The sequence below is a fragment of the Rhamphochromis longiceps genome, linkage group LG17 (genome assembly GCF_057381845.1).
Source record: "Rhamphochromis longiceps isolate RC_006_pf linkage group LG17, R_longiceps_female_GT1.1, whole genome shotgun sequence".
Classification (NCBI taxonomy): Eukaryota; Metazoa; Chordata; class Actinopteri; order Cichliformes; family Cichlidae; genus Rhamphochromis; species Rhamphochromis longiceps.
The window spans coordinates 39,074,213-39,096,615 of record NC_140573.1 but is presented as its reverse complement, the minus strand read 5'-3'; the positions used below and the strand labels follow the sequence as shown (position 1 = coordinate 39,096,615).

Here is a 22,403-nt window from a genome sequence, read left to right as displayed (position 1 = left end):
TTGTGATAAACCGTCTAAACCTAACCTTTAATTGAAGTCCTGACCGTACGTTATCTCTAACTTTGCCATAATCCTACACCAAAACCCCAAACATGACGAAACCTTTCCCTCTGGTTAAGCAGAGACCTTGAAAAACACCCTTTATGTTATAAAACTTTGTGTTCATTCCAAGGGTTCAGTCTAACTTGTCCACACAGAAATTCCAAAACAGGAACATGTGTGAACATAAGGACGTACAAGACACACAAAAACACATGCACACACACTTTCCTACCCCCTGCTAGGGGCCTTCTTGTTAAGCTTGAAGGGGTGAGCACATTTTCTCAAACTTCCCTTTACTTTCCTTCTCGTCTCGTCTCATTCTAATTAAACGTCTTGTCTCCGAGGCTCCCCCCGGTGTTTGCCGGGGACGACTGTTGCTGCCGTGCGAGGAAGCGCGACAGGGATGAAAGCAGCTCACCTGCCGTGAGGCTCAGGGCTTACCTTGAGAACACGCACACATTTTTATAGAATTGCCAGACACAAATGCACAATATATATTGAAACAGAGGGATGAGAGAACACAAGTGTGGCCTGCCTAATGAATCAAAACTCACTCATGCAAAGCACTCACACACACACTTTCAACTGTGTCTGCTCCTGTAGCGCTGCCCCTGTGTGCTGTCTTTAATCTCATCAAGAATCACTACTGCTATAGGTCAAAGGCAGCAGAGCAGAGTGAGAGAAAGGAGAAAAAAAATCAGAAAATGAGTAAAGCCACCTGATGCTTTGACTGGTTTAAGAGAGCCCAGAATTGGCGGCGACAGCAGCTAACAAGGTCTCTATTAAGGCCATCCTACACTGGTAACTCTATCTCACATACACAAAGCTAAGTGTAATACCTGATGCAATCACAAGCACAAACTCCTGTCTCTATCTGTGTTTTTCATTGTTGGGAAGAGGCAGACAAAAACATTGAAAAACATTTATTGATTTCCACGCACACGGTGCAGACCATGAACGTAACACAGGAGCACCTCTGTAGTCTTTGCATAGGAGCAGCTAACCCAATTGGCTGTGTAATTATTTAATCACCCCCATTACACCGCAGCCAGTGTAATTTGTGTTTTCCTTACACAGTGTGTGTCAGCATGCACACACACGTATGCACTAATAAACTGGACTGCAACCAAACAGCCTTTCCCACTGAGGCCCACCCTCTCGCTCTCTCTCACACACACACACACACACACGCTTTCTCAGGCACAGATATACCTGTGTGTGCATCCTGCAGTGGCACTGCCACCTGAACCATGCCCCTACATTCACAGCACACTGGCCTAATAGCCCACTGTCCATAGAAAGTTAATGGACTAATATTAAAAGCCAGCTCCCTCTCTCTCTCTCTCGGTCTCGCTCTCTCTCTCCAAATTAATTATTGGTTCTATCGCTCGCACATCCCCTCTTCAGCAATAGGTCATACAGGTCTTGCATTAATTGCCGGAGCATATGGTCGCCAACAGATTTTAGCTGTGGGACTCGCACTTTAGCGAGGGCTATTTTTTCGCGCGCTCAGATGCGAGCCATATTGTGCGGCGCTGGCAGCTATTGTTCGGCGCATTAACTTCATAGAGCTAATTACTCCCCAATAATAACTTTACCTTGGAGTTTTTAGCGCAGCGCGTGCCAACCAACCTGTTTCGCACCCCATATGTTAATTAGCGGCCACATCTTCATTATGCCGCAGCGGCGCTTTAAGTTCAAGCTGTGCCGCCTGGCGCGTGGTGAACGCAGCCTCGACTCGCTGCCAATTATCCAACTCTTGCTCCCCTCTCCGTCTCTCTTCCTCTCACTCGTTCTCCCTCTCTTGTTCATTCTGTTCTCTCTATCTGCTGTTTATTTCCTGAGAAGTTGTCTCGCCAGGGTGAATTGTCAACTTCTCTCTCTCTTTCCGTCCCCTTTGCCCCTGTGAAATTTCTCGAGAAAAAGTTTCACACTTGTTCTTAATATATGTGATTTTTTTTTTCCCTTCTTCTTCTTCTGCTTAGAGTAATTTTTTTCTTTGTTTTGCATTTAGCTTTCACTGATTAGAGGCATTTTTCAGATCCGGTTTCGTTTCAGGTTTCTGTTTTGGGTGTGGAGGTGGGGTTTGCAGATGAAAGCGGCAGCGCCTCTTATTCTCCACGTCAGCAGTAGCAGTGTGAAGATTTGTGTGTGTGTGTATTGTAGGTTTTCATGTTCGCTTTGGGCCTGATGTGAAAGAGAAGCTGAGGAGCGCATTATTCCCAAAGCTCCTGCTGTTTAAGATGTGCCTTTTCCTTTATGTGAGATCTGGAGATTGTCTGATAGATCCAGCCTTGCTCTCCCTTTCTCCTACTCTTACTTTCTCCCGCTTTTCTTTTTTTCCTTCTGTCAGCTCATCTTTGTCTCTGATTTTTATAGCACTCTCCCTCCCTCTTCTTCTTGTTGGTTTCAAAGTTTACGGCGTGATCACAAGGCAGAGCTCGTGAGTTGCTTTAAGGCATTATTGTATATTCAATATTAAATGGGAAAGAAAGCTCCTACAGTATCAGAGTGATTGATCCTCTGTATTATGTGATAGCCACTCCACAAACAAACACACTCTCAGTTTTTGAGTCCCTCGCTCAACTTGCTGCGACCCACGTTTCCTGCTTTGTGTGGCTTATGAAAGTCGATAAGTGTGAGTGTCAGTGAGCACGTTAGGCGATTGCTGCTACTGATCGGCTCAGCAGCTGTTACACTAACTCAGCTACTATGAGAGCAACCTATGTATGGGAATTGTTCTCTATAAACCATTCCCCATCTCACTCTTGTCTCTGTTTCTCATCCCTTTGTTCTTCTTCCTCCTGATCTTCTTATCCCATTGTGATGACTCATACTGTACATAATGCGCAACAGTTCTGTAGGCTGATTAATGTCTGCCTATTGTATGCAGGCATATTGTTCTGAGATTTAGAAAAGGAGGGGATGATATAGAGGAGAAGGTAGCTTTTCTCTGGCGTTTTCATTGGCAAAGAAAGAAGCAAAGTCATGTGCAGACACTGAGTCACACAATATAGATATACTAGTGTGTGTATGTATAGTATATATGTGCTACATCTGCCTCAAACTTATCTTACTCTGCTCCTCTGCTCTCCTTCCCTCTCCTCCCTCCGGTATATTACAGCATTTCTAGCCAGCTCTACTCCAGCATATGTCCAATTAGGCCTGAAAGGCAAAGCAGAACTGTTCTGTCTGTGATTCGTCCCCGCAGGGGTCCTGTCCGAGCGTCGCTCTGGAACGCCTCCCCCTTCTGATCGTGCGTCGCAGGCGGCACGACGGTTTATGGTTAACCAAAATGGTGGAGTAATTATTGTTTTTGGTGTAAGGGGGGAACAGGAGCTGCGCTGTGATAGTTTGATTACAGTGCTGCTGGCTGCCGCGTGCCGACACACACAGGAGCGGGAGGAGGGGGATGAGGAGGAGACACAGAAACACACACACACACACACGCACAGGAATTTACAGTACACTGTAAAATCACTGTTGATACTGAGCGACAGCCACTCTCTCTCTCTTTTTTTCTATTTACCTGTCTCAAACACTAACCACTTAAAGGGCTCACATTGCTGAGACATTACCCGATTGTACCGTGGCACCACCACCATTCTTTATGATTGTGCAGCCATTTCCTTCATTCCAGATCAATTTTCCACATCAGTCAGCTTTTACTCACCCATTATCCTATTCAGCCATTACCTTCTCTGGTCTCCTGGCAAAATAAGAGTGACAGAAGAAGAGGAAGAGAGATTAGTTGCAAAGAGGGAGCAAAGTGCTTTGCAACCAGACATGTGCAGGTCATGGGCCTTAAGACATTATCAGGGATTTGATTTAAGCGGGGAAGCCTCACAGTTTAACATGGAAACTTCAGGATGCCCGTCTTTCCTTTGCTTTTTTTCTTTTAAATTGAACATAGCATTAGTTCTGGCAGGTTTCACAGTCAGCCTGAGGCAGCAGCCCTGGCAGATCAGCTGTTCTCATTGACAGTCACATCAGCTGATGGCTCAGCTAATAGCTTTCTGTGCATCGTATTTGCATATTTGAAAGCTGCATATCATCAGCCTGGTTGGTGTGGCCTCTGCAAGCCGCTGTGGAACCCAACTTCACCTCCTTTCATCCCTTTTTAAACTCAGTCAGTGTCACATCTGTTATGTCACTGATGCCTATTCTGTTCTGAGCTACTCCTGAATTTAGTCTTTCCACAAATGCACAGGGAGGTCCCGGAACAGAGGCATACTGCCAAATACAAATTACTGCAGATGGAAAAAACAATCTTCCTTTTGACTGTAGTGGTCCTGACAGAAATCTGTTTATACTGTAAAACAGAAAAAGACATCATTAAAGGTATAGTTAAATTGACAGAAGCTGTGAAATTGTTAATTAAATATATTACACTTCCAAGACCTGCTTCTTGTACTTCTAATTTTATTTGAGTACAGTGTGGGCGCAGCATTGTTGTAATCTTGCCATTTAATATTCAAAAAACTGGTGGCCAATAAAAAAGGCAAACTGTATGCTTCTCGTTACTGAATAAAAACAACAAAGAGGGCAAGATGTGTCCTAGGGCTGGCTCAGAGGATTACGCAAGATTGTCGCATTATTTTTTTACATTCTGACTTTTTTTAGAACAATTTCACCATCTTTGCTTTGGGATGCTTTGCTGTCTTCATCTCGCGTTACACCTTAGCTATAGGTAGAAACTCTCCATTATTTCCTTCCTTCTCCCACCTTTTTCCACTCTCCATGTCTTCCTCGCCTTATCTTCTCCTATCTTTCCTCTCAAACTGTCAGTCAGTCCATCACGCGCAAGTCTTTGTGTGTTGTTTTTGGCAGAACGCTGTTTAGTGCAACCATCTGTCTCCTACTTCTCTCTCCTTCTCTCTCTCTCCTGTCATCCCTGCCAAAGTCACCCATCGGAGGAGCTTCTTTTTCTTTTTCTTTTTTCTTTTTTTTTCTCCCTTCGTCTCCTTTTAAAATCCTGGAAACCTTATGAAGTCGTATGGCTCTCTGCCGACAGGCGCGCACACAGCGTTGTGTCTGTGTGTTTTGGTTGGTGGGAGGTTTGATGCAGGGAGAAGGGAAGAGAGCACTGTCTTCCAAATAAAACGAAAAGGCCAGCTGTTGTTAGAGTTTAGTGAACTGTCCTCGTGACGTGGCTTTTTGTGTTTGAAATGACATGATGCTCTCTTTACAGCCGTGTGTTCCGCATTGATTACATGCATACAGTGTATGTATATGAATGCATTTGATTGTGTCACTGTGCAAACACACCTTTATTTTCAGCATTGTTCATATCGCTCCCAGTGCATGCACACATGAAGAGCTGTACAAATGGACAGGTCGTAATGTTTATGCCTTCTCATTTCCCTTTCTTTTCCCCCTTTTCCTCCCCCCTTGTTCTTCCCCCTCCTTCATCAGCAGGTCCAGGGCCAACTCCCTCCACTGATGATTCCTGTCTTTCCCCCAGACCAGCGAACTCTTGCGGCAGCTGCGGCCCAGCAGGGCTTCCTAATGCCCCCTGGCTTCAACTACAAGCCTGGCTGCAGTGAGTGGCATCCGTGCGCGCACACACATGCTGTACATTCATGAATAGGTGCAACTTTCAGAGTAGCTTTTATGTGTGATGTTTCACATGTTTTTCACCAAGCAAGCAAGGTAGAGTCCTACCATTTTCCCACACAAGGAGTCTGGTTGTTTCCCAAAAGACGAGCTCGCCCCTATAACAACATCTCCCTCTTAATAGAAAAACCAGTCCAAATACACCCTTCCTGTTTACACTCTCTTTATCTCTCTCTCCCTCTCTCACTCAGTCCTTTTGGCTCCTTCCTTTTGTCTTGTCTATTTTTTGATGTATAAAAGCAACAAAATGAAGGTGTCCTGCAGAATTTTTTTTTTTTTTTTTTTTTTGGCTATCACGCTCCGGCTGTGTGGCAATGTGTTGTTTACCATGATAGAGAGAGAGAGAGAGACACACAGAGATGGGGAGAGAGAGAGGAAAAAAGGAGAGGTTGGTGCTTGCCAGGGGATGCTGAGAATAAATGCACAGTGGGGGGGGTTAGCAGAAGGGGGGGGAGGGAGGGTGGTAATGTGACCTGCCCCAGGTTCTCCTCACATTAACACGGGACGCAGCCAGAACATGTTTCCAAAGCAGCCCCCACACGCGCGCGCACACACACACACGTCCAGACAGCCAGAAATGGCTTTGTGGAATTGCAAACACACACACACACACAAATCAGACACAAATATGTAAGTGTGCGCACAGGCTCGTGCATACTCCCCCCCACCCCACCCCACTTAGAGTTTCACAGCTTCCCAAACAAGTCCATTCCATTTTAATTAGTGCCATCTTCACCCACGCCCACTGCCCACGTAAATACCCTGTCAAGTAGTGGGCTTGTCTTTTCACTGCCTCAGCCAACTTCAACCGGACTGGCACACTGCGGCAGGCCAAGCCGCCCCTGAGAAAACTCTCTGGCAACTTTCGAAGTTGTTGTGAGTCGATGTAGTTTGGTGGTGAAGCTCTAAATAGGACATGTGTAGCATTGTGCGCTGACATATTCTCACGGCGCTTCGCAGTTTGGAAGACAAGAATACATTTTATTTGCACAGTATGGATTTCTGCGCATTCCAAGCCTCTCCTGTTTAAGCACTTGAACAGTAACGCAGTCTTTTTTCACGCTGCAGTTTAAGAAATCAGCTAGCGTCTTCGAGGGAGGATAACGAATAAATAAGTGCAAAACATACCTGCGTTTATGGTTGTAACTTTTTGAAAAAAGCTGGAAGCTTAATTCCAGCTATTTTTAGGGTAGCTTTGCATGAACAACAGTTCAAAATACTCTTCTTTAATCTGATACTAAACCTTGACGCTGCCCCTCAATTCATCCACAGTCTGAAACGTGCCAGTTTAGATTTTCTTCCTTAAACCCAGATGGGCCCACACTTTCAAACAGAAGCTTTGAGCAGAAGCTGGGTGGCATTTCTGTGCTTGAGTCTGGAGGAGAGGCTGAGATGACCATATCAAAGATCTTTGATCTAATGTTTACTCTTTATGATATCATATGGATCAAAACATGTCTGAGTGTGCAACTTCATACTAAGAGATCACTTTGTTATTTGAAATTTTGGCCATGTTTTATATCTTTAACTTTCAGAGTAAACAGGAAAAACCTAAAACTTTGGCCTAAATATGCTGTTTCCCGCTCTAAAGTTTGACAAACTCTGTTTTATTTGTTTGTTATTTGGAGATGAGACTAAAGTGATTCAAAGGGTGTTTTAAACTAAACATCCCAAGTTCAAAACACAGGTTTTTCTTTTCAAAAATTAAGTCTGAGTAACTTGAGAAATTGTTCCGAACAAAGTAACACAGAAAGCTTTACTCTGTATGGTAAGAAAACTGCATCGTCTCACTGTTGCTTTCATGTTGAAAGATTCTATAATACCTCTTTAAAAATAAAAAATGTGCAAAATTGTAACATCAAAGTGTCACTGATAATGTTTTTGTATATATCACTTGCCCTCATCCATCTCCCTCATTCGTCTGTTTGTCAGTGAGAAATCTCAGCCTCGTCCGCCTAGGTCGCTGTCCCCGAGCCAAGAGCAACATGTTTGCTTTTCTCTGTCCTTCTCCCTTTTGTTACAGCGACCCCCAGGAGGAGCATAAATATCCACTGGGCTCATGTTTGTCCAGGGAGCAAGGAGAACAGACCAATCTCCTAGAATACACAGTCCTGAAATAATTCTTTAATCCCTCCTGCCCTCCTTCCCAACTGGACAAAGGAATGTCTCAGCTTTGCTTTCACCCTCTTTTTTTCTTTTTTGTGTGTGTTATTTTTAAGAGTGAAGATATATGGGAAAATATGTTGTAAGGAAAGTCTGGCTTGTGCCAAGCTAGGACACAAAACGTACACGGGCAAATACACACAATAGATAGAGCCAAGAGGCTGATCACTGTGCTCAAGGTTCAGGTCAGAAATGCAAGGTCAAGCACTGAGAAGCTTCTCGAGTTTTCTTCAGATGAAAGAAGTTTCCTGGATTAGATATCAGCACAAAAGCCCGATCTCGTCCACCAACTCCTCTTTAGTTAGAGAGCAAGTTCAAATACACATCGGAGCTTTCAACCAGCATGTTTGCACAATATGACCATAATTAAACACCGTATCCTCTTCTTTTCTCCCTTCTGCTCCTCTCGCTGCTATCCCTCACCCTCCACCTTCTCTTTCCTGTTATCTCTGACCTTTCTGTCCCTCTTTTTCTTTCTTTCTCTCTCTCTGAGTAATTACAGTGCAGCCTATCTGCACTTACTAACTAATAATCCAAACTCGCCCCTTTCTCCCCTTTCTTTCTCCACCTCGCTTCTGTCATCTCTTCCGCCCTGTTCATCCATCTATCTCTTGATTTATCACTCCTGACAGAAGGGCGAGAGAGGGATGAAGGAAAGGAAGAGACAAAATGGAGAGGTAGCGAGTAACTTGTGAAGAAGGCACCAAGAAGGAAAGAAGCAAAGGAGAAGAGTGAGGGGAGCAGTGAAAGCAGCGCTGTGTCCACAAAGCAGGAGAACAGACAGTTGAGGGGGAAAAAGGGAGAGCGGAGAACAGCAATCGGCAGTCGCGGCTCTTAATTACGGTGCTGGGGCCGGCTTTATCAGAATCCCTTCACCTCACTGCTCTTTGTCAGGGGGTATTAAGGAGGAGGACACACAATCAGGCTTTTCATTAGGGCCTTACCGGCAGCGGACACAAAGGATGGCTTTAACAGCTGCAGAAAGGGACTCAGGTGGCAGCGGTGGTGGTGGTGGGAGAGAGGGTTTATGGGGGAGAGGAGAGAGGGAGCAAGAGACTAAAGCGGGATGAGAGGGAGGAGAAAAACAAAAGGATGAGGGGAAAGAGTGAACAAGAGAGATGGAGGCTGATAGGAGAGGAAAATGGAGACGTGGGTGGAGAAGGGGTCACAGAGCCATCCTAGTCTTAACAGGGGGGAGGTGGAGAAATTGAGGATAAGGTGCCATTGGTGTGTAAAGTGCTCGAAAGCAGTCATTGTTTTTAATTTGATATTTCATTTTATATAGAAAAAATGTGATTCTTGTCTTCAGGTGACCCCTACCCTCTCCAGCTCATCCCCACAACGATGGCTGCTGCTGCTGCCGCCACACCAGGTCTGGGACCCCTACAGCTCCAGGTAAGGCTATAGCACCTACAGCTGAGCTCTCAGAAATAAACGTAGGGGCCAGAAACATAAAAATGACTTCCAGGAGTAGCCACAAACCTTCAGATATATCACAGACGTTTCTCTTCTCACTGGGATGATGCCATTGTGAACAATTCCCCTAACCCTGACAGTGTTCACACCACATTCTGCTGCTCACTGAGCTAGACAAGACCACAAACACAGCCACAGGGGGGGGATGCGCAGCTGTCACTTTCAGCCAAAGTGTTGACACCAAAGTGATCCCACAAAAACATGATCTTTATGATCAGCGCTCAGGAAAGAAAAGCACACACAAACAGAGAGATGTGACAAATGTAAGCGTAGCCCTCGGCTTTGTCCTGTGATAGGGAGCAAATGTGGTTGATGCAGTTCAGTGGGAGCCGGCATGGAGAGCAGAGCACAGAAATATTCAGATTGGCTGTCAGAGGTAATTTGGGGGTGATGCTGAAGACATTTCAATCTCCCTTTACAGCACAGACTTTACCGAAGGCTCTGAATAAACCAAAAGAGGGATATTTCTAACCTAAGGAATAGGTTTGGATCACTGTACTCAAGCATGCCTTTAAAATGAAGTGTCCAAAACTTTTCGCATCACAAACCAGAAGTCAAAGCATTAAATCATTCTTCAATCAATCATTCTTCATTTTATCTGTTTCGGAGATGTTGACCAAACAAAGGAAACTATGACAAAGTTGAACCCAGGATTTAAGGGGCAGCTTACATCTACATGCACCTCAGGGGACTCTGTGGAAAGCAGGGCAGAGATGAGAGAGAGTTAAATAGGAAAGGTAAAACACAGGTGGGAAAACAAGCTGACATCTGTTATCCAGCTTAAAAGGAGGATGAGATTCGTGCTTTTCCTCTGTGTGTATGTAAAATAGGTGCCCCTATGGCGGCCACTTATGTAATCTTGACCACTGTCTGCCCTCACACGACTAGAACTCAGAGATCCACGTCGGCTTTGGGCCCCCCTCTCAGAGGGGTTAAGAGCTTGCACTGGCATCCTCTCACTCGCCTGTCTGAAACACATTAAGCACTAGTGCAGGGCTCACCCTCAGTACACTTGGCCACCTGTGTACATCTGAGAGAAACAGCTGCATTTGACACACATGTTTTCATGTAGTTCTCCACGTCTTTTCACTTACACACAAGGGGAATGATGAGAAAATATGGGTTAAAGGTCAGACAGAGGGTGTGTAATATATTTGCACCTGTCAGCCAAAACGTGCAGCTCCATATGCTAGACACTACAGGGAGAATAGAATAGCTGTGTAACTCTATCATGGAGAACGGACCCCGCTGTCGTCACTGATTTCATTATTGCTTGCGCGCCTGTGTGTGTGTGTGTGTGTGTGTGTACACGTTTGTGTTTAGCCCCAGAATAATTTTCTCTGTCTGTTATCACTGCCTCAATCTAGCTGTCCATATGTTCGACTGTGTTCAGACTCACTCAAAATCTCCAGTCGAACAGCTTTGTCCACCTTGCAATCGGACACACACACACAAGCAGGGAGGGGCAAAAGAACACAACAAGTGCAAAAAAAAAAAAAAAAAAGGAAAACCCATCTCACTCAGTCAGATTTCTTTCTTCCAATCCTCCAAGAGAAATACACATCCACATGCACGCTCACACAAACGCAGGCGCACGTTGAGATTAAGGCTTTGTCACAAAGAAACGGATTTGCCAGGGCTAACACAAGTACAGATGTCTCAATGTGGATGGATTTCCTTTGGGATCGTCTCTGCGCCCTCATTTGATAAGGAGGTGTTTCTGTCGCCCAGACGAGACATGACAGTTAGCTCGGCCCCCGGGTCGCCACGGCAACACAGCGGTTTGGCGGGGAAGACACGAGTGAACCCATTCAGCCGACACGCATACACAAATGAAGACAGAAAATGAAAGATTTTCAGATACAATGGACAATAAACTAAGGTGCATTCAGGGGAACATGCAGACATGCCCACGGGTGTGTTATTTCAACATGTGGGCTGGACTTGAACCACACACACACACAAACATAGTGATTACAGTTTGTACACACGCTTCTCACATATGCTACACTTCCCATGCGCCTGGGGTCTAAGGTTTAGTCTTCAACAATATGAAGAATCTATATTTGTTGTCCAAATTGAATTAAATTCAAATCCAATACATTTTGATTTGAAAAGGAGTTAAAGGGCTTTTTTGACAGTCCATAAAGAGCCTTTCTTATCTTAAGCACTATTGATCCGGTTTAGGTCGTTAACTTTGGTATCACAGCACATCTGACTGACTCACTTTGGGGAAAGTGGTATATTATATACACCCACTGATACAATATAGGATCAAAAACTGCATTTGGTACCTTGCTGGTTCAGTTTGCTTAAATTAGTATACCTGGCAATTTTATACATCCCTCTTAATTTTCTGCTAATAAATGACTGAAGTTATTGTTTAAAAACAGCAGCGGCTCCTGTACAAGCAGCTTGCATTGATGAAACTGTAAGCAGTATAGTCTGAGCTATGGATATTCTTCCTTTTCCAGTGTATAGGTGCAGGATTTTTTTTTTTGCTCACTCACTTATTTGCCTATGCAGGCATGAATACTTCCTTTAAATACACTCATATATTAAGCTTCTCTATGTAGCTCACACTTTGAGCAGTTGCTAATGTGATTTTTTTTTTATTGCTGATAAAGCTGTTAGAGGAGAGCTGTAGTCTAACTGGGCAGTTGTGTTATTAAGCTGTCTGTGTAGGAACAACAGCCACAGAGAAACTGTTCAGCTGTTACTCTATGTAACTCTAGTTTTATGAGTATGAGTGTAGCCTCTAATAGGCTTCACCACTGGTTGTCTTGGGTGGCCAGCTTTTAGTCTGTCGTGGCTGTGGTTACCCCTTGGCTCCACTCCTTGTCAAGTGCCAAAACACAGAACCCCACAATCTTTTGTTGGCACGTTATCAACTAACACCTCTGTCTTTTATGTCCTATTTTCTGTGACATAGGACTCTGCAAACCCACTAAAATGTAAAAAAACAAACATATTTGTAATTTAAAGTTAGAGAACTGTTAAATTGATGAATTCTCCCTTAAAGTCCATAATATGAACAAGAATGTTACTTTGACACAATCCTGCATAAAGTTAGTTGTCAGGCAGTCAGCTCATATAAGCTGATAGCTCCGTTTTTATACATTTTTATGCATCCAAGTGGCAAAGTTTACACAGGGCGCAGTATTTGCTTAAACTTGCCCACATTTCCTGCACAACTGGAAGCCGCTTTGCGACCCACCTCCACCACAGCTCCTCCGTTCACACTGTGTGACTTCATCTGTGGTCATTAATGCCTCCTCTGTTCTGTATGAGGGTCCTTTTGCTGCTCTAAACAGAGTACAGCCTTACAGCCAAATATAAATAATCGCAGATAAAAAAATAATGTTTTTCTTTTGACTAAAGTGATTCTGACTGAAACTTCTTTTGTGCCAGTTTTTTTTTATTTCTGTCATCGCAGAAATCTCAGTCCTATTTGGAATCTTGTTCCTTGCAGCTGATAGACTGTAGATACGAAGCAAGAAATCAAGTTTGGAATAATGGCTTAATCTGTGTGTATCCAATGTGCACACAGAAAGAAAGAAGACCGAAAGAAAACCTTTCAAAAGCACAGTGTCGAGATAAGTGCAGTTCTTAGAAAAATGTATTAAACTCAATGATTTTAAAGCTTTTTTTCTATGTTTGAACCGTCCTCCATAGAAATCAACAGAGTGGCTCTTAAAGTCAATAGAAGCTTAACACTGAATCCTCTACAGAAGCTTTTCAAGGCAGTGGAGGCTTTGGAGTGTACAAGGTTGGCATTTAGCATCTTAATCTGTGGGATGAGTGTGACATTGTGCATTAGAGCATGTTAATCTGGCTCCCTATTGACCCTTGATATCATTGATATCATCCACATCACACAAATGGACTGATAAGGACAGACAGAGAATTGAAAAATGAAAAGAAAATCCACTTATCCTGGTGAGGGAGAGAGAGAGATTTGAGGTAACGATGAAAAGGCAAAAGTACCAGAGGATGATCAGCTGAAAGGATAAACAGAGAGAAAAAGAGATGAGGGAACGGAGGTAAGCACTGGAATAAAGTGTGTTTGTGCGCAACAAAGTGTGTGTGTGGCGTGGTATAAAGAGGGTCAATGGCATGGGTCAGGCATCATATGGAGAGGCAGATGTTGGAACATATTGTCCTGGATTACCGCACTGTACACCGGAGACATAGATGGACGAACAACGGATAGGCGGTTAGAGGGAGGAGGGGAGGGGGAAAGAGGAACAGATGAGAGAGGTAAACGAGAAATCAATCGCGCAAGTCGTTTTTTTTCTACAAAACCTTATCTGGAAGGAAGACAGATAGCAACACAGCAGTTTTCTCAGATGCTTCAGTGTTGGAGGTGCTGAGAGATTTATTTTTGAGATTGCACTGTGAGCCCGTGAGCAGCAGGGATAGCAGATAAAACTTCTGAACCCTTAAGAGAAAAATAGATTTTTATAGAAAATAGAGTTCATAGAAACATTTTGGTGTATAAGTCCCACGTACTTTGAGCGGCAGTTTTTATATTCCGGCTTTAAATTCTGGTGAAATTACAAAATAAAGTATAGACTGCATTGTTGAGAAATTTTTCACTTTAAGTAACCCAGCGATGTTAAAGTAAAAGCTAAATATTGGTTATTTCGTTCTATTCAATACTTTAAAGAGAGCACAAAGAAAAAGAAATAGCCAAAATACTTGAGATGTTTGCTGTCAAGGTATAAAGAAAGCATTGTAGTTATTTTATTTAAACTTGACCACTATATTGTGGTGAAGTAATCTCTCTGTGTGGGTTGTTTTTATTCAGTTTATTGTAGTTCAATCTCACATAGGTTTCCAAACAAGAACAAAGGCTCGAAAGCAAAATCGAAGAAGAGGTTGATAAGACGTAAAGATCGGACAGCGTTTGTGTCAGACGCTTCTGACTCATTATCAGTTTTACCGAGGCTTGTCTTCTTTTTTTTGCCTCTAAGTACCAAAACAACCCACAAGTGGGGGTGAAAAAAACACGCTTAGATAGACAGAGAAGAATCCATTAAGATCTATACAATAGTCCTCATGTCCACGTAAACAATAGAGCTCAGACCGCTCTGAGGCGCCCGCGTACTCGGACAACAAAGATGAGGCAAGCTTGTAATCTGTCTAAGGCTGCAGATTATTGACCAAGATTCACAGACACACACAGATCCCCAGTGACTAAGCTGACAAGAGAAACAGCAAAACAAGAGAATGGACACAGCTTATTGTGTGTGTCAGGGAAGATGCACACAAGATAGTGTCAGTACTACTAATACCACAGAGTGACCCCATGTTTTCAGTCAGAGAACACCAGCAGTCTCCCATCACCTCCCCACCTGATGTCAGTAGAGGTCGGGCTACACACAGACACACACACACAGACACACATGTAAAAATTCTATTGACATATTGCTTGTTTCACATTAAGGGATTAGGGACATAAATAGGGAAGGGCTGTACAGCTCAGCAGTGTGCCTGGGTTGTGAGTGACATTTCAAATTCCTTAGTCTCATCCTGCAACTGCAATTGCACCCCCTCCCCAATCTGTGTGTGTGTTCACTCCTCTAGTCACCCCAGGGGGCTTTGCGCTGTCACTTCCTGTTTGTTGACATGTATGTCGTTGTGGCTACGCTCTGGGCACGCTCCACAGTGCCTCTGCCCTCTGTACCGTGTGTGTGTGTGTGTGTGTGTGTGTGTGTGTGTGTGTGTGTGTGTGTGTGTGTGTGTGTGTGTGTGTGTGTCATTGCTCGCCGGCCCATTGAGCAGGCTTTGAGTGACGAGAGCTGGCCTTGTAATGGAACTCAATTCACTCCGTAAATAAAGAGGCCTTTGAACCACTGGTCCGAATATGGCAGGACACACATACACACACAGACACACCGCCTGTGGTCCACTCGCCGGGGGGGTTTGGCTAGCAGGGAAGGGGGGGTGAGGGGTTTTCATGCTCGGCTGGAAGTCCACCCCCACACCACCCGCCTTCCCCTCCTTTGCAGGAGCTACAGTACAGCTAATTGAAGAGCAATGAACAAGCACCGGCTGATCTGATCTCAGCGAGCTGGTCAACTGTGCCGCGTCCATGGAACTCACAGCAGCAGCAATACATCCAGTGCACATTATGTACCTCAATCATGCACTTCACTCATGTTTGAGAAATCTATACAGATACTCATCAGAGAAGAAATACTTGCTTATGTGTATTTTACACTTACAAGAGACTACTCAGGAGCAAACAGTAAAGTGTGAGAGCCTTACACTTTAGAGTGAGTGGGGGGGGCAAGGCTCTCAACAGTCAGTGAAAAATGTGGATTGCCCTTTTTTTCCCTCCATAACTCCAAAGTGTTTATCAGGGATGAAGTTACTTTTCACAGTATTTTTGATTTATTTATTTATTTTACCTCTGAATGCAATTCTTGGAATGGCAGGTATCTGTTTTAGAGTGAAATTACAAGTTTAGAAAATCAATAAAAGTAATAGAAAAAGATAGAGAGAACTGTCGTAGAAAACATGCTTTTGCGTTGCTGTTGAATTGTTGGACAGTAAATATTGTACTATTTGAATGAATGGCAGTCATGAAGAGATTATTTCATATTCAAATATGAGATTCTTCCAAAAAGTATGCCGCTGTGCAAGTGTGTGTGTGTGTGTGTGTGTGTGTGTGCGCGCGCACGCCAACAGTTTGAATGTCTCTGTTTTTTTCCCCCTTGGTAAAGAGATAAATGTCTTACTTTAAGATAGCAAAGAGGAGAAGGAGCTAATGTGGCTGTCAAGCGAGATAGAGTGAGGTACAAATGGACAGAGAGAGAGAAACAGCAGTGACAGCATCTCTTCCTTGTCCATTTGCATAAACAGGCCTTTGTTTGACGCCGGTGGCCGGCAGCCAAGCACCAACAGAAGGACGGAAGTTAAACTAAAAAAAAAAAAAAGGATGGTCTTCTTCCAGAAAAATATTCCACCAGAAATAAATAATAACAATTATAACTATTCAAAAAAAAAAAAGAAAAGAAAAGAAAAACAACACATCAGTTACTTCGTGCAAAAACAACCATTATGTTGCTCTTCAGAGGAAGCACTAACAATTCAGAGGAACACAAAACCAGCGTCTTAGAGATTTGTATTAGCCAACATGAAAGTAATTGAGCTTTGCGGGATGATTTTGAGCAGAAAGACAGAAAGAGGCATTTATGAATATTGAAGCTTCGTCCAAGTTGTGAATATTATGCTGTGTCTGTTGCTGTGGAAATACTGGCCAGAGACTGTTTTGTGTGATACAATGCTATTGCATAAATATCCCAGAGTATGTTCGCACCATCGCAGCTCACACCATAATGCTTTTATTTAATTGGAAATTAATTAAATACATAAATAAGAATAACGAAAACAGTGTTTTGGTTTTTTTTGCCTCCTACTGTAGTTATTGAATCAATTTATCTTTATTTTAAACCTATTTCACGACATTTGCGTCTGTTTTTGCATCTTATTGTCGACGCATTAAAAACATCACAGGGCCACTAGACACTCCTGGCATGTCCCATCTGGCATGTAGCGTCACAAATTTCTCTCCTTCTCCATCATCACTTTTTTTTTTTTTTACCTTGAGCAAGAGCTGGGCTCGCCATCGTGACCTCGATAGGCAGAGTGTTTGCCTTTCTCCCACGATGCACCTGGAGGGGACATGGCCGTCTTGAGGCCTGTCAGAGAGGCTGTTAGCGCTTCTCCCATGGGGTGGGAGGGGGGCTGACAGTGGAGATGTCCCACTCTATCTTTCTGTCACACAAACAGAGGCCGGGCCACTAATGGCCTCTTCTTCCAGAGCTTTTTAGCCGCCTTTTTCTTTTCTTTTTTTTTTTTTTGTGGTCTTGACTATTCATTTATTCATGTCATCCTTTCTTCTCCTTTTTTTCTCCTCCTCCTCCCCTCTCTTTTTACCCCCTCTCTTCTCCCTTTCTTGCTGTCCCACCGACCCAACTCTTGCCTCTATCCTGTCTCCCCCTCCCGTCCCTGTCTCTCTACCTGTCTCTCTCTGACCTTGCAGCAGTTGTATGCTGCTCAGCTAGCAGCCATGCAGGTTTCCCCTGGGGCCAAGCAGCATGGAGGCAGCCTTCCTCCCCAAGCCAACCTGGGCACGCACTCGCCACCCACCAACACACATTCACAGAGTGACAAGGTCCGCAGCTCCCCGCCACCAAATAAAACCAAGGTAAGAAAGAAGAAATGTAACATATCTGTGTGTGTGCGCATGTTTTTGTGGTTTGAAAGCTGGCTAACAAGGTTTCTTCGTCAATAACGAGCACGACTTCATGAATGTTTAAAAAAAAAAAAAATCCACAGCTTAGGAAATAACATTTAATTCCTGAAGTTTTTAATTAGCAATCACATCTGCTTTTCAAATTCCTGTCTCTGATATCACTAAAGTGTTATTTTTCGACAAGTTTGCAAGAAAGCTGTCAATGGAATATTTCAGCTTTCTGTCTGTGGAAGTATTTTCCATAAGTTTTATTTTCTCAATTCAGCATCAGTCTCTATTTCTTTAAAAAAAATTCTTGATGGTAGTTGAAATATTCTTACTGCGTCGGGTAAATTCTTCCAGTTCATTCAGGGGAGAAAAAAAAATCCAGTCAATTAATGCTCAAAAAGGCTTTAACAGCCTAATTACTCGAACTGCGCACACGCTGGCCTTTCCAGTGTGACCACGCTAGCTGAGAGTGAATGACTTCCAGTGCATGAGCTGAAAAATGTGTTCCCGAGTGTCGCAAACACATTTTTATGTTTTTTTTCTCTTATCAAACAAGTGCCCCAAGCAGCGATCTGCTTCTCATTCTATTCTCATTCTATACCTTAGTACAACTTGGTCCTCGATCAGTTCACCTCAAACACCAAAGGTTGATCAGAAACTTCCAGCTGGTATCTGGTCGGAATTCAGGATGTATTGGTGCTTCTGCCGTTTTCTCGGCTGGCTGCCCAATAGGGGCGAGGAGAAGCCTTGTGACCATCCAAGTGGAATTCTATGAATATCTGGTTGGCCATTGGGACACATACCACCTCTCTCACACACACACACACACACACACACACACACACACACACACACACACACACACACACACACACACACACACACACACAGGACTGGTTCATGACAGATATTAAAGCATGTGGTTGACCCCAGAGCTTGCACCCCTACTTCCTTGTCCATCAGCCCCTCCCTACATCTCCATCACACACACACACACACACACACACACACACACACACACACACACACACACACACACACACACACTCTGCCATCCAGCCATCCTGCCCCCACTGTCACACACGTTATTACCATATATATGGAAGACAGGCAAGTTCTGTGGCCTGTGATGGAGGAGAAGCAGGGAGTCGTAATGGCCTCCCCAGTCCAGCGGGAGTGGCTGACTGGGGAGTGGACCAAGGCGGACCCCGACAGTCTCCATAGAGGAAAAATCGCAGACTGACCACAGAGCTGTTCACAAACATTAGATAAGTGCTTTGGAGAGTTTTCTTTCTTGATTTCTTCTTTCTCTTTTCTTTCTTTCTTCCTCTTTCTCTCTTTCAGGCTGACCACTGAGGTGCTCTCACTGATTCCCTTTAACACTCTTTCTCTCTCTGGTCAAGTGACATGTATATTTCAGTGGTGTGCTCTCCCTGTGGCTCTATCTCAGGTCTCTAGTCATTTAAAGGCCCACTGCCCGCCTCTGCTCACAGCTGTTTGGACTCAGGCTCACACTGCTTAAGTGCTTTACCCTCTGGTGATACACGGACAAACACACATACATTAAAAAAAAAAAAAGCACACATGCACACACAGGTGTAGAGCTAGGCACCAACTAGAACCTACACACACACACACACGGTCAAATCACTGCAGCTGCAATTACATGCAGCTTTCTTATATGCAAGAGTGGATCTTCAGATGCATACAGACCCACACAATGTTGTTTCAATGCATCACACGTAACCCGGTTGCTTCAATACTGCATCCCTATTTGAGACTATTTGATTGTGTAGTAATATGTTTTCTGCACATTGCTTATTTATCCTTTTAATGGCGATGTGCATTATCAGTGGGTACAGAATTCCCTTTGTGAAACCTTGATAGCCTCGTACAGTGCTTCTTAAAGTGCATTCAGGAGACCCTCAGGGGTCTACAGTAATTTGCTATAACTCATAATACTGTGCTTCATTATTTAAGAGGGCATATATGAAAATCATTTACTCAAATAATAGAAGTATATTGTGTTCAATATTCCTGCCCGTTTTATCTTCAAAACTCCTGCATGATTGGAGTCAGATAGAAAATCCACAAATCAACAAGTTAATTTGAGTGTGTGCCACACAGGAAACTATGACAGTGTAATTAATATCTGAACAGTCACTTATAGCTGGAAGGGAAGAAAGAGATGCGGAAGAGAGGAGAGATGCAGAGATGCAGAGATGAAGAGTGAAAGGCACATTTAAGGGTCTTGTCCTTAGCACCCACCCCACACACACACACACACACCCCTCTACACCTACACACACACACGCACGCAGGCCTGACTGGGATAAACTGTAGTGACACACACACTTGTCCTGTTAATTGAACCGTCAGCTCCTGCGATAAGATGCAGAACCCTGATGTCGCGTTCACATGTCGGCATCCACAGAAGTGAAATACAGCCCACACACACACACACACACACACACACACACACACACACACACACACACACACACACACACACACACACACACACACACACACACACACACACACACTTGTTATCTCTCCCCTTCTGCTTCTCCTCTGTCTCTCTGTGTCCCTCTGGCTCTCACTGTCACTCTGCATGTTTTCGGTCTCAAAGCTGGAGACTGTTTCATCAGCCAAGAGAGACACAAAAGCAATTGTATTAATTCAAGATTCCAAGCCTTTCAGAGGCTTTAGAGGCCTCTCACACACATAAACACACACACACTGTCATGAGATTTAGAGCTTGTTGAACAATGTCATACAGTGACACACGCACACACTCGTGCACGCGCGGACAAATACACACACACACACACACACACACACAAACAAGTCGGTCCAAGCCTCTCAGCTCCACTGTCTAAACTAATTCCTCCACACTGGCATAATGCAGGTTGGCCACCTTCCCACCACAGGATTTGGCTTGGCGCGAAGGGAAACTCCCCCAATCCACTGTACAAGAGGCATAGGCATTATCTATTTGTAATAAATATTCAAACACGTTCCCAGCCAAAGCCCACCATAATGTGGGTCAGGATTGAGAAGATCCTCCTCAGTTTTCTCCTTTCTCTCCTCATCTTCTCCAGCCCATTGTCTCACTGAAGGCATCTTTGGGGGGTCCTCCATCTATTTAGAAAGCCCTCACCCCCAACCCACCCCACCCCTCCTAATGAAGGACAATCCGGTTAGGCCTCATTGCGTGCACACACACTCACGCACATGCATGAACACGTACACATGTAGGGAGGCTTAATTGGAAAGGCTTAATTGAGTTGTGAGGGGCTCATAAGGCTTAGTAAGACTCAAGGAGTGGGAATCAGGGAAAGTCGGCCTTAATGAGTGAATATACCACACACATACACACAACAGTTTCTCTTTTCCACTGTATGCCAGTTTCTACTTTGCCTAAGCAGCAATTAGACTAATGACCAGAAAATAAGGACAAATAATGTCTCTATTCTCTCTGCTGTAAGGCTTAAATTTTGCTACACCTGTAATGGCAAAATTTCTCTTTTATCCTGTTTTCCAAAGTATACACAAGATGAATGTTGTGAAACAACCAAGGAAACTGTATTTGTAGGCCTCATTTTGACTCTGTTGTGCGCCTTTAGCTGGCTGACCCGTTAAGCCGTCCATCCTCTCATGTTGTGTCTGGCTTTTAATTGTGGAGTTTTAATTACACAGAGTGGTTTGTGTACATCTGGCCCCTCTGCGATCCAATTCTTCCTTCCTGTCATGTGACCTTCTAAGGGTCCTCCTGATTGGATTAGGTCATCAGCAGGGGTGATGTTGCCATGACAGTTAACATGATAACAGTGGTGGTCCACATGGCGATTTACTTAAGGAGCGCTGCCTGTTGTGTTGAGGATGTTGCTGTGTGCCGAGCAACACAGTGATAGATGGATGAGGGAATTTAATCGAATCAAAGAATTTAGGAATACTTTACGTTTTTTTAGTGTCTGGATTTCCGATTTCATGCGGGGCGCTCAGAAGATGGTACAGAACAATTCAATTCAATTTTATTTATATAGCGCCAAATCACAACAAAAGTTGCCTTAAGGCGCTTCATGGATACAGAGAAAAACCCAACAATCATATGACCCCCTATGAGCAAGCACTTTGGCGACAGTGGGAAGGAAAAACTCCCTTTTAACAGGAAGAAACCTCCAGCAGAACCAGGCTCAGGGAGGGGCGGGGCCATCTGCTGCGACCGGTTGGGGTGAGAGAAGGAAGACAGGATAAAAGACATGCTGTGGAAGAGAGACAGAGATTAATAACAGATATGATTCAATGCAGAGAGGTCTGTTAATACATAGTGAGTGAGAAAGGTGACTGGAAAGGAAAAACTCAATGCATCATGGGAATCCCCCGGCAGCCTACGTCTATTGCAGCATAACTAAGGGAGGATTCAGGGTCAACAAATGGATCCTTACTGTGTTACACGTCAAGCATGTAAATCTTTTGGAGTAAACACTTTTTTTTTTCTCCAAAAATGGTCTCTGTTTCCAATAGAAGGTGATCATCATTTATTTGTTGTCAAATATCTTTGGGGTGTCACAACACCACAAGCCACTTAACAGCACGCACCATTTTGATTTCACTCACGAAATGTGCAGCGGCTACGAGCAGCCACATGATAGCGATCACAGTCAACCTCCCCCAACAGCTGCTTCTTGTACGCATGTCGTTCTCTGTCATTTTAACCATGTTTTAGTTTTTATGTTTTGTGTTATTAACCTTAATGACCCATCAACACACATTAGCAAAATGCTATCATTTTTATGGGACAACTAAGTTTCCCTTTAAGGAAGATAAAGTTATTCTATTTCAGCTC

At 43.9% G+C, this 22,403-nt stretch overlaps 1 protein-coding gene across 9 annotated transcripts in view; it reads left to right on the top strand.

Moving 5' to 3' along the window:
* The window catches only part of sox5 (SRY-box transcription factor 5), a 161,903-nt gene that overhangs the window by 125,196 nt on the left and 14,304 nt on the right, over positions 1-22,403 (top strand). For 6 of the 9 annotated variants that reach the window (XM_085386798.1, XM_085386799.1, XM_085386801.1 and 3 more), the window contains 3 exons: positions 5,458-5,584; positions 9,131-9,216; positions 17,351-17,515. In XM_085386798.1, the coding sequence (XP_085242924.1) occupies positions 5,458-5,584; positions 9,131-9,216; positions 17,351-17,515 (378 nt within the window). The remainder of the gene's footprint in view (positions 1-5,457; positions 5,585-9,130; positions 9,217-17,350; positions 17,516-22,403) is intronic. The other 3 variants (XM_085386802.1, XM_085386797.1, XM_085386803.1) reach the window with 1 other exon arrangement.